At 53.2% G+C, this 14,008-nt stretch overlaps 1 protein-coding gene across 1 annotated transcript; it reads left to right on the plus strand.

Moving 5' to 3' along the window:
• Positions 1-256: 256 nt before the first annotated feature.
• On the plus strand, positions 257-5,562 carry MVB12A (multivesicular body subunit 12A). The gene is made up of 9 exons (XM_001173577.8): positions 257-508; positions 596-694; positions 822-918; positions 2,623-2,749; positions 3,779-3,898; positions 3,974-4,080; positions 4,282-4,343; positions 4,878-4,934; positions 5,188-5,562. Exons 1-9 carry the CDS (start codon positions 419-421, stop codon positions 5,248-5,250), a joined length of 822 nt encoding a protein of 273 aa, XP_001173577.1. The 5' UTR covers positions 257-418; the 3' UTR covers positions 5,251-5,562.
• Positions 5,563-14,008: the final 8,446 nt, after the last annotated feature.

Below are 14,008 nucleotides of genomic sequence, written 5' to 3' on the forward strand. Positions count from 1 at the left end.
TGCGCGCGGCCACAAAGCTCCCAACTCTTCCGTTAAGCACCGAGCTGTTTTCTAGACTAGCAGCTGAGGCCGCAAAGAATTCTGGGGAACGTAGTGCAGATTTGCAGAGAACGAGTCTCTTGGTACTGTGCCGTAGCATTTCCGGCGGAAGTTGCTGGGCGCGGAAAGCCGGCAAGACCTTTTTTCCGCCATCATCGCTCACGCGCGCAACTCTGGCGACGCGTGGTGGCGTGGCTCCGCCTCCCCACGCCATTGGCCAGCAGCTCCTCGGGCACGCGTATACTGCGCTTCCGGGCAATCTCCGCCCCCGCATGGCCTTCTGGGAGTTGTAGTTCGGTCGCGAGCGCTGCCGTCGGGAGGCTGCTTCGAGGTTCGAGGCTGTGCCCCGCGACCCCGCCTTCGGCGCTCGGCTCGCAGGATGGATCCCGTACCCGGGACAGACTCGGCGCCGCTGGCTGGCCTGGCCTGGTCGTCGGCCTCTGCACCCCCGCCGCGGGGGTTCAGCGCGGTGAGCGGCGTCGAGGGGCGGGGGTCGAATGGGGGAGGCAGTCGCTGTGGGGTGGGAGTCCGGCGCTGACCCGCGTCCTCCCGGTAGATCTCCTGCACCGTCGAGGGGGCACCCGCCAGCTTTGGCAAGAGCTTCGCGCAGAAATCTGGCTACTTCCTGTGCCTTAGTTCTCTGGGCAGCCTAGAGGTAAGAGGTGCCCACCTTCGGAACCACCAGGGTCTGCCCACCTCCCCTGCCCATTCACGGTGCCCTATGCCAGGTGCGCTGTCCCCGCTGCTAGGCCACCCTCGCCGTGTCCCCCTTCCACCCCCAGAACCCGCAGGAGAACGTGGTGGCCGATATCCAGATCGTGGTGGACAAGAGCCCCCTGCCGCTGGGCTTCTCCCCCGTCTGCGACCCCATGGATTCCAGTAAGGACTGCTTCGGAGGCGAGAGTTGTCCGGGTCCCTTGCAGGGAGGAGCGGGGGAGGAGGGACGACGGGCGCGCGGTATCTGAGCCTCGGCTGCCCCCTGGCACACGGGGTGATGACAGGGTTGGCTGAGGACTCAGAGCCCTGCCCTAGGGTGGACCGACATCCCCTGTCCTGATTCAAAATGTGTGATGTGATTGGCACAGCCTGCATCCTCGAGTTAAGAGTTCAGTCCACGCCACCTGTTTCACTACTGTTGTGCTACTTGTGTCTTTTTACACCATAGCCAAGCAAAACCACTGCGCAGTTTTCTTTTTCATTTCCAGGCTTTGCACACGCCGCTTCCTCTGCCTGGGGCACTTTTTCTCTCCTTTTTGTAGCTCATTCTCCGTCCTCCGTCAGATGTCACCTTCACCCTTCCCTACCCCTCCTCTTCTGGGCCCACAACCCTAGTGCAGCCCTCCCAGCCCCACCTGAACTTTCCCACCCTTTCTTGTCATTTTTATTTGACTCAGGCTATATTCATTAATACTAGAGTTGGCAAACCTTTTTTTTTTTTTTTTTTCTTCAGACGGAGTTTCGCTCTTGTTGCCCAGGCTGGAGTGCAATGGCGCGATCTCAGCTCACCACAACCTCCGACTCCCGGGTTCAAGCGATTCTCCTGCCTCATCCTCCAGAGTAGCTGGGATTACAGGCATGCGCCACCACGCCTGGCTAATTTTGTATTTTTAGTAGAGACGGGGTTTCTCCATGTTGGTCAGGCTGGTTTCGAACTCGTGACCTCAGGTGATCCACCTGCCTGGGCCTCCCAAAGTGCTGGGATTACAGGCGTGAGCCACCGCACCCGGCCAAACTTTTTTTTCTTTATTTTTTCTTAGAGTTGGCAAACTTTTATGTAAAGGGCCTTATAGTAAATATTTTAGGCTTTACAGGGCAGATGATGTGTTTTGCATATTCAATTTTTTTACAGTTCCTTAAAAATGTAAAAATCACTCTTAACACATCAGCTGTATGAAACCAGGCCTTAGGCTTGGTGTGGTGGTTCACACCTGTAATCCCAGCACTTTGGGAGCCTGAGGCGGGCAGATCACCTGAGGTCAGGAGTTCCAGACCAGCCTGGCCAACATGGTGAAACCCTGTCTCTACTAAAAATACAAAATTAGCTGGGCATGGTGGTGGGCGCCTGTAGGCCCAGCTACTCGGGAGGCTGAGGCAAGAGAATTGTTTGAACCTGGGAGGCGGAGGTTGGAGTGAGCTGAGATTGTGCCATTGCACTCCAGCCTGGGCGACAGAATGAGACTCCGTCTCAAAAAGAAAAGAAAAGAAAAGAAAACAGACCTTGAGCCAGATTTGGCTCATGGGTGCTAGTTGTCCAACCTCTATAGGATTAGAGGGCTCACGGAAAGTAAGTTTTGAGGGCCATGATGGGCACCCAGCTCTGTCCGATTCCACAGCTAGCCACCCCATGAATGCAGCTTCATATCACCAAAGATCAGCCTACTCCAGCGGTTCCTAAAGGCTGCATGGAATCCCCTCCTTCATCTATACCATTCATGATTTAACCACTCCTCCCACTCCCATCCCCAATGTTGTCCATGTGGCTGCCTTAAACAGCACCCTGGCGAGCCTCATCCTAGAGTCATCTTTGGGCCTTCCCACCCCTGCCTGGCTTCCCTCTCTCACTCCCCTGCCCCCCACTCCCAGAGGCCTCTGTGTCCAAGAAGAAACGCATGTGTGTGAAGCTGTTGCCCCTGGGAGCCGCGGACACGGCTGTGTTTGATGTCCGGCTGAGTGGGAAGACCAAGACAGTGCCTGGATACCTTCGAATAGGGTAGGGCCACCCCCCAGTGTCTAGCCACCTTCCCTGCCCTCCCAACTCATGATCTCACCAATCTGACCCTCAAGGACACCGCTGAGGTCTCCTGTTCCTTCTTCTACCTTCTGAGCCTCAGATTCTGCATGTTAAAACCGGGACATATATATCATCTTGTAGGACTGTCATTAGGAGTCAGTGACTTGGTGTCTAAAGTAGACATAACAGGACTGGGCGCGGTGGCTCACGCCTGTAATCCCAGCACTTTGGGAGGCTGAGGCGGGCCGATCACAAGGTCAGGAGATCGAGACCATCCTGACTAACATGTTGAAACCCCATCTCTACTGAAAATACAAAAAATTAGCCGGGTATGGTGGCACACGCCTGTAGTCCCAGCTACTTGGGAGGCTGAGGCAGGAAAATCACTTGAACCTGGGAGGCGGAGGTTGCAGTGAGTTGAGATCGCGCCACTGCACTCCAGTCTGGGGCGACAGAGCGAGACTCCATCTCAAAAATAAAATAAAATAAATAAAAATAAAGTAGACAGAACGGTGATTTGAACCCAGCAGTATTAGTTTGGTGTGGTGCTTAGGGTGTGGGTCAAGATGCTGAAACAAAAATGCCCCAAAAGGCTGGGCACGGTGGCTCACGCCTGTAATCCCAGCACTTTGGAAGGCCAAGGCGGGCGGATCACCTGAGGTCAGGAGTTCGAGACGAGCCTGGCCAAGATGGTGAAACTCCGTTTCTACTAAAAAAAAAAAAAAAAAAAAATTAGCTGGGCATGGTTGCCTGTAATCCCAGCTAATCCAGAGGCTGAGGCAGTAGAATCGTTTGAACCTGGGAGGTGGAGATTGCAGTGAGTCTAGATTGCGCCATTGCACTCCAGCCTGGGCAACATGAGCGAAACTCCGTCCCAAAAAAAAAAAAAAATTCCCCCAAAAGACAGAGGTCACCTGGATGCCCGGGTCCCCTGCCTTCTCCAGGGGCTATCGTCAACCCTGGCCCCACACCAGGCCAGCATCCCTCTCACCTTCCCTCCCGGTCCAGGGACATGGGCGGCTTTGCCATCTGGTGCAAGAAGGCCAAGGCCCCCAGGCCAGTGCCCAAGCCCCGAGGTCTCAGCCGGGACATGCAGGGCCTCTCTCTGGATGCAGCCAGCCAGCCAAGGTGAGTCCTCAGGCACCGGAGTGGGGGTGGCCGTTGTGGGAGGATGAGGCTTAACCTGAGTCATCCCACCTCCAGTAAGGGCGGCCTCCTGGAGCGGACACCGTCAAGGCTGGGCTCTCGGGCATCCACTCTGCGGAGGAATGACTCCATCTACGAGGCCTCCAGCCTCTATGGCATCTCAGGTGAGCACAGAGTGGGGAAACTGAGGCGTGGAAGTGGAGGGTGTGACTGTCTTGAGATAACCAGGAAGGATCTTCCTACCTCCCTCTCCCAACTCTGGATTCTGTAAAGACTGAAGAAGCCAGGCTGTGCGAGTTGGGCCTCTGTGGGTGGGGTGGGCAGTTCCCTACACCTCACCTCCTCCCCTCGCATGTGTTTTTCAGCCATGGATGGGGTTCCCTTCACACTCCACCCACGATTTGAGGGCAAGAGCTGCAGCCCCCTGGTGAGTCGGGGTCTCAGGGAGCCTGGATCTGCGCCTGCCAGGACATCCCTGTATCCAGTGCCCCAGCACAGAGGGCCACATCCTGGGTTGGGGCTGGAGTGTGTCACCTCCAGGTGGCAGCTGGAAGGTCTTCAGTCTTAGAATGGGGAGGGATCCATCCAGAGAAAGCAGCTGGACACCAGTAGCTAGAGGCTGTGACAAGAAGGGGGAGGGATGCTGGGCATGGTGGCTCACGCCTGTGATCCCAGCACTTTGGGAGACCAAGGCAGGTGGATCACTTGAGGCCAGGAGATCGAGACCAGCCTGGCCAACATGGTGAAACCTCGTCTCTATTGAAAATACAAAAATTAGCCAGGCGCGGCTTTAGAGACTTTGTCTCTAAAAACAAAACAAAACAAACAAGAAAAATAAGGGGGAGGGATGTCCGAGGGAATATTCGGGGAGTGTGGGGGGGGGGCAGGACCCCTTGAAGAGGAAGGAAAGGGGGTTTCAGGTTGAGATCGGGCCCAAGGCTGACCCACCTCTGCCCGCCAGGCCTTCTCTGCTTTTGGGGACCTGACCATCAAGTCTCTGGCGGACATTGAGGAGGAGGTGGGTGCAGGGCTAGGGAGGAGGTGGGTGCAGGGCTAGGGAGGAGGTGCCTGAGGGGCTGGGACCCGCCCCTCGTCCGCCCCAGGCTGTCCCAGTTTTCCCCATCCCCGCTTTGCCCCAGACACACACCATCTCTCCAGGGCAGAAGACCACTCAAGTCCCTAAGTACCCCCTCTGCCATTCCTCAGTCACTCCCCCTTTGGCCCTCTCTTTATTCTGGCACCTGTTCACTCTCGCTCTCCCCGTCCCCCAGTATAACTACGGCTTCGTGGTGGAGAAGACCGCGGCTGCCCGCCTGCCCCCCAGCGTCTCATAGTCCCTCACCCTTCCGCGGAAAGAGCCCCCTTACTCCACCTCCCCGCCAGCCTGGGGCCACCCCCCCTCACTGCATCCTGGGAACCTTCGCCCTGCAAGGCGTTTGCTATCTTCAGCCACTGGGCGGAGCTGCAGCCCTGGAGGAGGGGGCGGGTCGAGGCTGCGTGGTGATGGGGTCTCCGCCTCCACGCCCTGCCGGGCAGGGCTGGAGCTGGACAGAAGCCAGTGCCTTTAAGTCATTTGTGTCAAAACCCTCTGGGGTCCGGAGGCTGTGCGGGTGTCCTCCTGGCAATAAACACTACATGGTTCTCGCCCTCTGGAGTCCTGATCCTGCCGCCTGTCCACACTAGGCACTCTTGCACCGGGCAAGTGGGTGAAATCATGGCAGGGATGCGGTGCTGCTGGGTCTCCCGTTTTTTGTTGTTGTTGTTGTTGTTGTTTGTTTTTTTCTGAGACGGGGGTCTCCCTCTGTGGCCCAGGCTGGGGTACGGTGGCACGATCTCGGCTCACTGCAACCTCCGCCTCTGGGGTTCAAGCGATTCTCCTGCCTCAGCCTCCCGAGTGGTTGGGATTACAGGCGTCCGCCACTACGCCCGGCTAATTTTTTGTATTTTCTATAGACGGGGTTTCACTGTGTTGGCCAGGCTGGTCTTGAACTTCTGACCTCAGGTGATCCGCCCGCCTCGGCCTCCCAAAGTGCTGGGATTACAGGCGTGAACCATCGCGCCCGACTTGGGTCTTCCATTCTACAGAGTGGGAAACAGGCTCAGGGAGTGAGTGAGTCTGGATTCTAGATCATAGAGAAGACCTTGTCCCGGCCCTTCATCATTGGGCATAATAATAAAACAAGTACTGTTTCTACTGCAGTGGCCACATCCCCAACACGCGATACACCATTATTACCTCATTCAGTCTCCCTACAACCCACTGGGAAGCTCAGGTTTTGTTGCCATTTTCCAGATAAAGAAACTGAGATGGGGATGCTAAGGCCGCAACTGGGACTGAAACCCAGCAATTGCTGTCTTTTTTCTTTTCTTTTCTTTTCTTTTCTTTTCTTTTCTTTCTTTCTCTTTTTTTTTTTTTTTTTTTTTTTGAGACGGAGTCTTGCTCTGTCGCCCAGGCTGGAGTGCAGTGGCGTGATCTCGGCTCACTGCAAGCTCCACCTCCCAGGTTCACGCCGTTCTCCGGCCTCAGCCTCCTGAGTAGCTGGGACTACAGACACCCACCACCACGCCCGGCTAATTTTTTGTATTTTTGGTAGAGACAGAGTTTCACCGTGCTAGCCAGGATGGTCTCGATCTCCTGAGCTTGTGCTCCACCCTCCTCGGCCTCCCAAAGTGCTGGGATTACAGGCGTAAGCCACCGCGCCCAGGCCTTTTTTTTTTTTTTTTTTTTTTTGAGACAGCGCCTCATGCTGTCACCCAGGCTGGGTGCAGTGGCATGATCTCGGCTCACTGCAACCTCTGCCTCCCAGATTCAAGTGATTCTCCTGCCTCAGCCGGCACCCCTTGCTGCCGAGTAGCTGGGACTACAGGCTTGGGCCACCATAACCAGTTAATTTGTATTTTGTATTTTTAGTAGAGACAGCGTTTCACCTTGTTGGCCAGGCTGGTCTCAAAGTCTTGACCTCAAGTGATCCCCCGCCTTGGCCTCCCAAAGTGCTAGGATTACAGGTGTGAGCCACTGTGCCCAGCCCAGGCCACACCATTTTCATCCACCAATTCATACAACCTTGTTTTATGTACATTTGTTTAAAAACACCTTATCTACTATCTATGGTGGATTCATTTCCATTGAACTCACAGCCAACGGCACCGAAACTCGTGTCTGCATAAAGCTTCTCTATAATGGATTTTCTCCATGAGGTGCATCACAGACTTTTTTTTTTTTAAGTATTTTATTTTTGGCATGATAATAGCTCACTGCAGCCTTGACCTCCCGGGGTCAGGTGATCCTCCAATCTCAGCCTCCTGAGTAGCTGGGACTACAGGCTACACTGGGCTAATTAAAAATTTTTTTTGTACTGATGGGGGTCTCACTATATTGCCCAGGCTGGTCTTGACCTCCTGGCCTTGGGCAGTCCTCCTGCCTCGGCTCCCAATGTGCTGGGATTACAGGCATGAGCCGCCGAGCTCAGCCATCGCAGCCTTTTGGTACTTAGGAAGCCTGGACAGCATTTCGGTGTCTGGGGGAATTTCAATGGCAAAATCACCAACAAAAACCACAAGAACATGGCCAGGCACAGTGACTCATGCTTGTAATCCCAGCACTTTGGGAGGCCGAGGTGGGTGGATCACCTGAGGTCAGGAGTTCGAGACCAGCCTGGCCAACATAGTGAAACCCCATCTCTACCAAAAATACAGAATTAGCCAGGCGTGGTGGCAGGTGCCTGTTATCCCAGCTACTTGGGACGCTGAGGCAGCAGAATCGCTTGAACCCTGGTGGGTGGAGGTTGCAGTGAGCTGAGATTGTGCCACTGCACTCCAGGCTGTGCAACAAGAGTGAAACTCCATTTCAAAAAAAAAAAGAGAAGAAATTCCCCACCCTAAACTCACACCTTCCTTCTCCCATAAGTGCATGCCCATGGACGTGTACGATGGCTGCTATGCTGCTCTTTCTCCTCTGGGCTGTTGTAGTCTTGTGGTGGCCCACATTCTGCTGCAGTTGTAAACATCCCCAGATCTCTGTGGTTTAGAAAAGCTGGCCAGGCATGATGGCTGATACCTGTAATCCCAGCGCTTTGGGAGGCCGAGGCAGGCAGATCACCTGAGGTCAGGAGTTCGAGACCAGCCTGGCCAACGTAGTGAAACCGTTTCTACTAAAAATATAAAAATTAGCTGCGTGTGGTGGCACACGCCTGTAATCCTACCTGCTTGGGAGGCTGAGGCAGGAGAATCGCTTGAACCCGGGACGTCAAGGTTGCAGTGAGCCAAGATTGCACCATTGCACTCCAGCTTTGGCAACAAGAGTGAAACTCCATCTCAAAAAGAAAAAGAAAAACTAAGGCTGTCATACTTGGAGTCTCACATCTGTAATCCCAGCACTTTTGGGGGCTGAGGCACGAGGATTGCTTGAGGCCAGGAGGTCGAGGCTGCAGTTTGCTATGATTGCACCACTGCACTCCAGTCTGTGTGACAGTGAGACCCTGTCTCTAAATAAATAAATAAGTAAGGCAGGGCACAGTGTCTCACACCTGTAATCCCAGCACTTTGGGAGGCCGAGGCGGACGGATCACCTGAGGTCGGGAGTTCAAGACCAGCCTGACCAACATGGAGGAAACCCCCGTTTCTACTAAAAATGCAAAATTAGCGGGGCGTGGTGGCGCATGCCTGTAATCCCAGCTATTCGGGAGGCTGAGGCAGGAGAATCGCTTGAACCCGGGAGGCAGAGGTTGTGGTGAGCCAAGATCGCACCATTGCACTCCAGCCTTGGCAACAAGAGCGGAACTCTGTCTGCAAAAAAAAAAAAAAAAAAAAAAAAGTAAACAGCCTGGGTGCAGAGCAAAACCCTATCTCTAAGTAAATGACTAAATAAATAGCAAAGCTAAGGCTTATTTCTTAGCGGCAATAGACTTTGTTAGTTGTAGTGGTACAGAAACCGGCCTAATGGGAGGGTCATTTTCTCACAGTGAGGGCGGTGTTGTCTAAAGAAACATCCAAGCTTTTAAATAATTAAAGTTGGCCAGCCATGGTGGCTCATGCCTGTAATGCCAGCACTATCGGAGGCTGAGGCGAGAGGATCACTTGAGCCCCCGGGGGTTTGAGACCAGCCTGGGCAACACAGCAAGGCCCTGTCTGTACAAATTAAAAATTAGCCGGGCATAGTGATACCTGCCTGTAGTCCCTGCTACTCGAGAGGCTGAGGTGGGAGGATCGCCTGAGTCTGGGAGGTGAAGGCTGCAGTGAGCTATGATTGCATAACTGCACTCCTGGCTGGGTGACAGAGCAAGACCCTGTCTCAAAAAAAAAAAAAAAAAAATTTGGGACTGGGTGCAGCGGTGGCTCACACCTGTAATCCCAGCACTTTGGGAGGCCAAGCTGGGAGGATCTGTTGAGCTCAGGAGTTTAAGGGCAGCCTGGGCAGCAGTGAAACACCATCTCTACGAAAAAAACACACATGATCGGGCATGGTGGCTCACGCCCATAATCCCAGCACTTTGAGAGGCCAAGGTGGGCGGATCACGAGGTCAGGAGTTCAAGACCAGCCTGGCCAACATGGTGAAATCCCATCTCTACTAAATATACAAAAAAAAAAAAAATTAGCCGGGCATGGTCGTGGGTGCCCGTAGTCCCAGCTACTCGGGAGGCTGAGGCAGGAGAATTGCTTGAACCTGGGAGGCAGAGGTTGCAGTAAGCTGAGATCACATCACTGCACTCCAGCCTGGGCAACACAGTGAGACTCCCTCTTAAAAAAAAAAAAAAAAAAGAAAAAAGAAAAATCCACACACATATATAATTCTGATGATTGTTAAAAGTAAACAAGGCTTTATTCAAGACTACTGCATGGAAGATTGAGCTCAACTCGGAATCCACGAAGTTGTCAATAAGGGGGGATTTATAGCCACGGAGCAGGGCAAGGGGGGTCAGTGGATAGAAAATTATAAAGGCTTGGGGAGTCACCTTAAACTCTCTTAATAGGATCCTTGCTGAAGCCAGGCCAGGGCGATCAGCTATCAAGAAACTGACTTAGCAGGATTCTTGCTAAAACTGGGTGACACAGATCAAAGACGGGATGGGAGCCAAGGTCACGGCCCAATGCAGAAGAGATTTCAGAGGACTCTGACTCAAGTTTGGCCAAGAAGAGAGTCTTTGTCGGGGCGGAGACCTGGCCTGGCCCTGGGAATCTGAGACGGGGGACAGTGCGTTCTCCTGGAAGGGGAGGTGAGCGGGGATGATGCAAAATGTACGCCCTTTCCCCAAACTCTTCAGCTGCCTTGGAAAAACTAGGTCTCTGGTGCTAAGGCACCTGCCTGCCTCTCCTGGCTCCCGGCACACGGATCATCTGCCAGGTCTCGCCCAGGCTCCTCTGGCGCCAGCCACAGAACCCGATCCAGCCAGAAAGCAAATGCCGTTTGTCCTCTCTGCCGTCCTCCTCAGCTGCCCCAAAAGCAGCCCCAGATCTCATTTCAGGGAGTCTGTGTGTGACCAGAGGCCTGAGGATGACCCATCCTGGCCTTGGGTCCAACTAGACCAATTGTCACTGATGACAGGGCCACTCACCCTGCAAAATCCCAGCCCTCTGAGCCCAGGCAGGCCTGGGGACTGCATCACGCAAGGGTTAGAGGGGCCCGATGGAGCCTACCCCACCTGCTTCTGACTTGGGTATCATCAATCCTAACATTTCTGGGCTGAGCTTACATCATCTTGGGCTACCGAGGAAGCAGCTGAGGGCCCTGGGAACCACAGCACTAAGTCCAGGATCCGTGCCTATCCTTCTCTTCCTTTATTATTATTATTATTATTATTATTATTATTATTATTATTATTATTTGAGACCGGGTCTCACTCTGTGGCCCAGGCTGGAGTGCAGTGGTGCGATCTCGGCGGCTCACTGCAACCTCCACCTCCTGGGTTCAAGTGATTCTCCTGCCTCAGCCTCCCGAGTAGCTGGGATTACAAGCATGCACCACTACACCCAGCTAATTTTTGTAGTTTTTGGGTTTTTTTTTTTTTTTTTTTTGTGAGACGGAGTCTCGCTCTGTCGCCAGGCTGGAGTGCAGTGGAGTGATGTCGGCCCACTGCAACCTCCGTCTCCCAGGTTCAAGCAATTCTCGTGACTCAGCCTCCCGAGTAGCTGGGACTACAAGTGCCCGCCACCACGCCCAGCTAAATTTTTTGTTTGTTTGTTTTTGAGATGGAGTTTCATTCTTGTTGCCCAGGCTGGAGTGCGATGGTGCAGTCTCAGCTCACTGCAACCTCTGCCTCCTGGGTTCAAGCGATTCTCCTGCCTCAGCCTCCCTAGTAGCTGGGATTACAGGTGCCCACCACCACGCTCGGCTAATTTTTGTATTTTTGGTAGAGATGGGGTATCACCATGCTGGTCAGGCTGGTCTCGAACTCCTGACCTCAAGTGATCCGCCCACCTCGGCCTCCCAAAGTGTTGGGATTACAGGCGTGAGCCACCGTGCCCGGTCCTTATTTCTGTATTTTTAGTAGAGATGGGGTTTCACCATGTTGGCCAGGCTGATCTTGAACTCCTGGCCTCAAGTGATCCACCCGCCTCGGTCTCCCAAAGTTCTGGGATTACGGGCATGAGCCAACGTGCTGGCCTAATTTTTGTATTTTTAGTAGAGATGAGGTTTTACTGTGTTGGTCAGGCTGGTCTGGAACAGCTGACCTCAAGCGATCTGCTCACATTGACCTCCCAAAGTGCTGGGATTACAGGTGTGAGCCACCGTGCCTGGCCATTTCTCTTGAGACAAGGTCTCACTCTGTTACCCAAGCTGGAGTGCGGTGGTGGAATCATGGCTCACCGCAGCCTTGACCTCCTGGGCACAAGCTATCCTCCCACCTCAGTCTCCCTAGTAGCTGGAACTATAGGTGTGTGCCACCACACTCGGCTACATTTTTACTTTTGTAGAGATGGGGTCTTGCTATGTTGCCCAGGTGGGTTTCTCTCCTATTGCTTACTCCCAGGCTCCACAGGGGCATGGGTACTGAGAGTGGCATTTCTGGATAGACATGATCCCAGCTCCTCTACTCAATAGCTGCTGACCTTGAGCTGTGGCTTAAACTTCTCTGTGCCTCAGTTTCTCCATCTTTACAATGGGAACCTCAATGTTCCTCATCTCATGGGATACGTGTAAGGGAGAATGCATAGGACCCGTGTCTCTCAGCTGCCCCTGATGACTCTTGAAGAAACACCTCTTGACTCTGACAGGCCTTTGAAGCTGGAAGGTTTCTGCAGCCTGACATCCAGGCAGAATGGATGATGTGACTCCCCGTGAGTGGCCTCTGCTAGTGGCAAACCCTATACTTCCTGTATTCAAAAGTTGCAGAGGGGCTGGGCTCTGTGGCTCAGCCCTGTAATCCCATCACTTTGGGAAGCTGAGGTGGGAGGATCACTTGAGTCCAGGAGTTTGAGGCCAGCCTGGGCAACATAGGGAGACCCCAGTCTCTATAGAATTTTTTTTTTTTTTTCCAAGACAGAGTCTCCCTCTGTCACCCAGGCTGGAGTGCAGTGGTGTGATTGTGGCTCCCTGCAACTTCCATCTCTGGGGTTCAAGTGATTCTCCTGCCTCAGCCTCCTGAGTAGCTGGGACTACAGGCACCCACCACCACCCCCGGCTAATTTCCTTCTTTCTTTTTTTTTTTTTTTTTTTGATATGGAGTCTCGCTCTGTTGCCCAGGCTGGAGTGCAGTGGCGCAATCTTGGCTCACTGCAAGCTCCGCCTTCTGGGTTCATGCCATTCTCCTGCCTCAGCCTCTCAAGTAGCTGGGACTACAGGTGTCCGCCACCATGCCCAGCTAATTTTTTTTTGTGTGTGTTTTTAGTAGAGACGAGGTTTCACCCCATTAGCCAGGATGGTCTCAATCTCCTGACCTTGTGATCTGCCCGCCTCAGCCTCCCAAAGTGCTGGTATTACAGGCGTGAGCCACCGCGCCCAGCCTAATTTCTTCCTTTCTTTCTTCCTTTCCTTTCTTTCCTTTCCTTTCTTTCATCCCTTTTTTCCTCTTTCCTTTCTTTTCCTTTCTTTCCTTTCTTTCTTTTCTTTTCCTTCCTCCCTCCCTCCCTCCCTCTCTCTCCCTCTCTCTTTCTTTCTTTCTTTGTATTTTTAGTAGAGACGGTGTTTCACCTTGTTGGCCAGGCTGGTCTTGAACTCCTGACTTCAAGTGATCTGCCCGGTTCAGCCTCCCAAAGTGTTGGGATTACAGGTGTGAGCCACAGCGCCTGGCCATGACCAGCTAATTTTTGTATTTTTAGTAGAGATGGGGTTTTGCCATGTTGGCCAGGCTAGTCTTGAACTCCTAGCCTCAAGCAATCCGACTGCCTTGGCCTCCCAAAGTGCTGGGATTATAGGAGTGAGCCACTGTGCCCTGCCTACTTTTCTTTTAAACAGATGGGGTCTTGCTCTGTTGCCCAGGCTGGATCGTAGTGGTTCAATCACTGCTGATCTTCTTGCCTCAGCCTCCCAAGTAGCTGGGACCACAGGTGTGCACCACCACGCCTGGCTAATTTTTAATTTTTTTGTAGAGCTGGAGTCTCCCTATGTTGCCCAGGCTGGTCTTGAACTCCTGGCCTCAGGTGATCCTTTTGCAAGACAACATCTTTGACAGATACTGTCCACACCCTAGAACATACCAGAATGCTGACAGAGCTTGTGTTTGCAAGGCCCGTGGAATTTTTTTTTTTTTTTTTGAGATGGCGTCTGGCTCTGTCGCCCAGGCTGGAGTGCAATGGTGTGATCTGGGCTCACTGCAAACTCTGCCTCCTGGGTTCAAGTGATTCTCCTGCCTCAGCCTTCCAAGTAGCTGGGATTACAGGCAAGCACCACCACACCTGGCTAATTTTGTATTTTTAGTAGAAACAGATTTCACCATGTAGGCCAGGCTGGTCTCGAACTCCTGACCTCAAGTGATCCACCCGCCTCGGCCTCCCAAAGTACTGGGATACAGGCATGAGCCGCCACACCTGGCTATGCGTGGCTAATTTTTTTTTTTTTTTTTTTTTTTTTTTGGCAATGGAGTCTCATTCTGTCACCCAGGCTGGAGTGCAGGGGCATGATCTCGGCTCACTGCAGTCTCCGCCTCTGGAGTTCA

The sequence above is a fragment of the Pan troglodytes genome, chromosome 20 (genome assembly GCF_028858775.2).
Source record: "Pan troglodytes isolate AG18354 chromosome 20, NHGRI_mPanTro3-v2.0_pri, whole genome shotgun sequence".
NCBI classification, from domain to species: Eukaryota; Metazoa; Chordata; class Mammalia; order Primates; family Hominidae; genus Pan; species Pan troglodytes.

What these genes read in the sequence shown, in the direction of transcription:
- MVB12A (XM_001173577.8), top strand. Translation starts at nt 419, where the DNA reads ATGGATCCCGTACCCGGGACAGACTCGGCGCCGCTGGCTGGCCTGGCC. An exon ending in CCTGGATACCTTCGAATAGG is followed by an intron (nt 2,750 to 3,778) that starts GTAGGGCCACCC and finishes CTCCCGGTCCAG; the next exon opens with GGACATGGGCGGCTTTGCCA. An exon ending in TGGCGGACATTGAGGAGGAG is followed by an intron (nt 4,935 to 5,187) that starts GTGGGTGCAGGG and finishes CCCGTCCCCCAG; the next exon opens with TATAACTACGGCTTCGTGGT.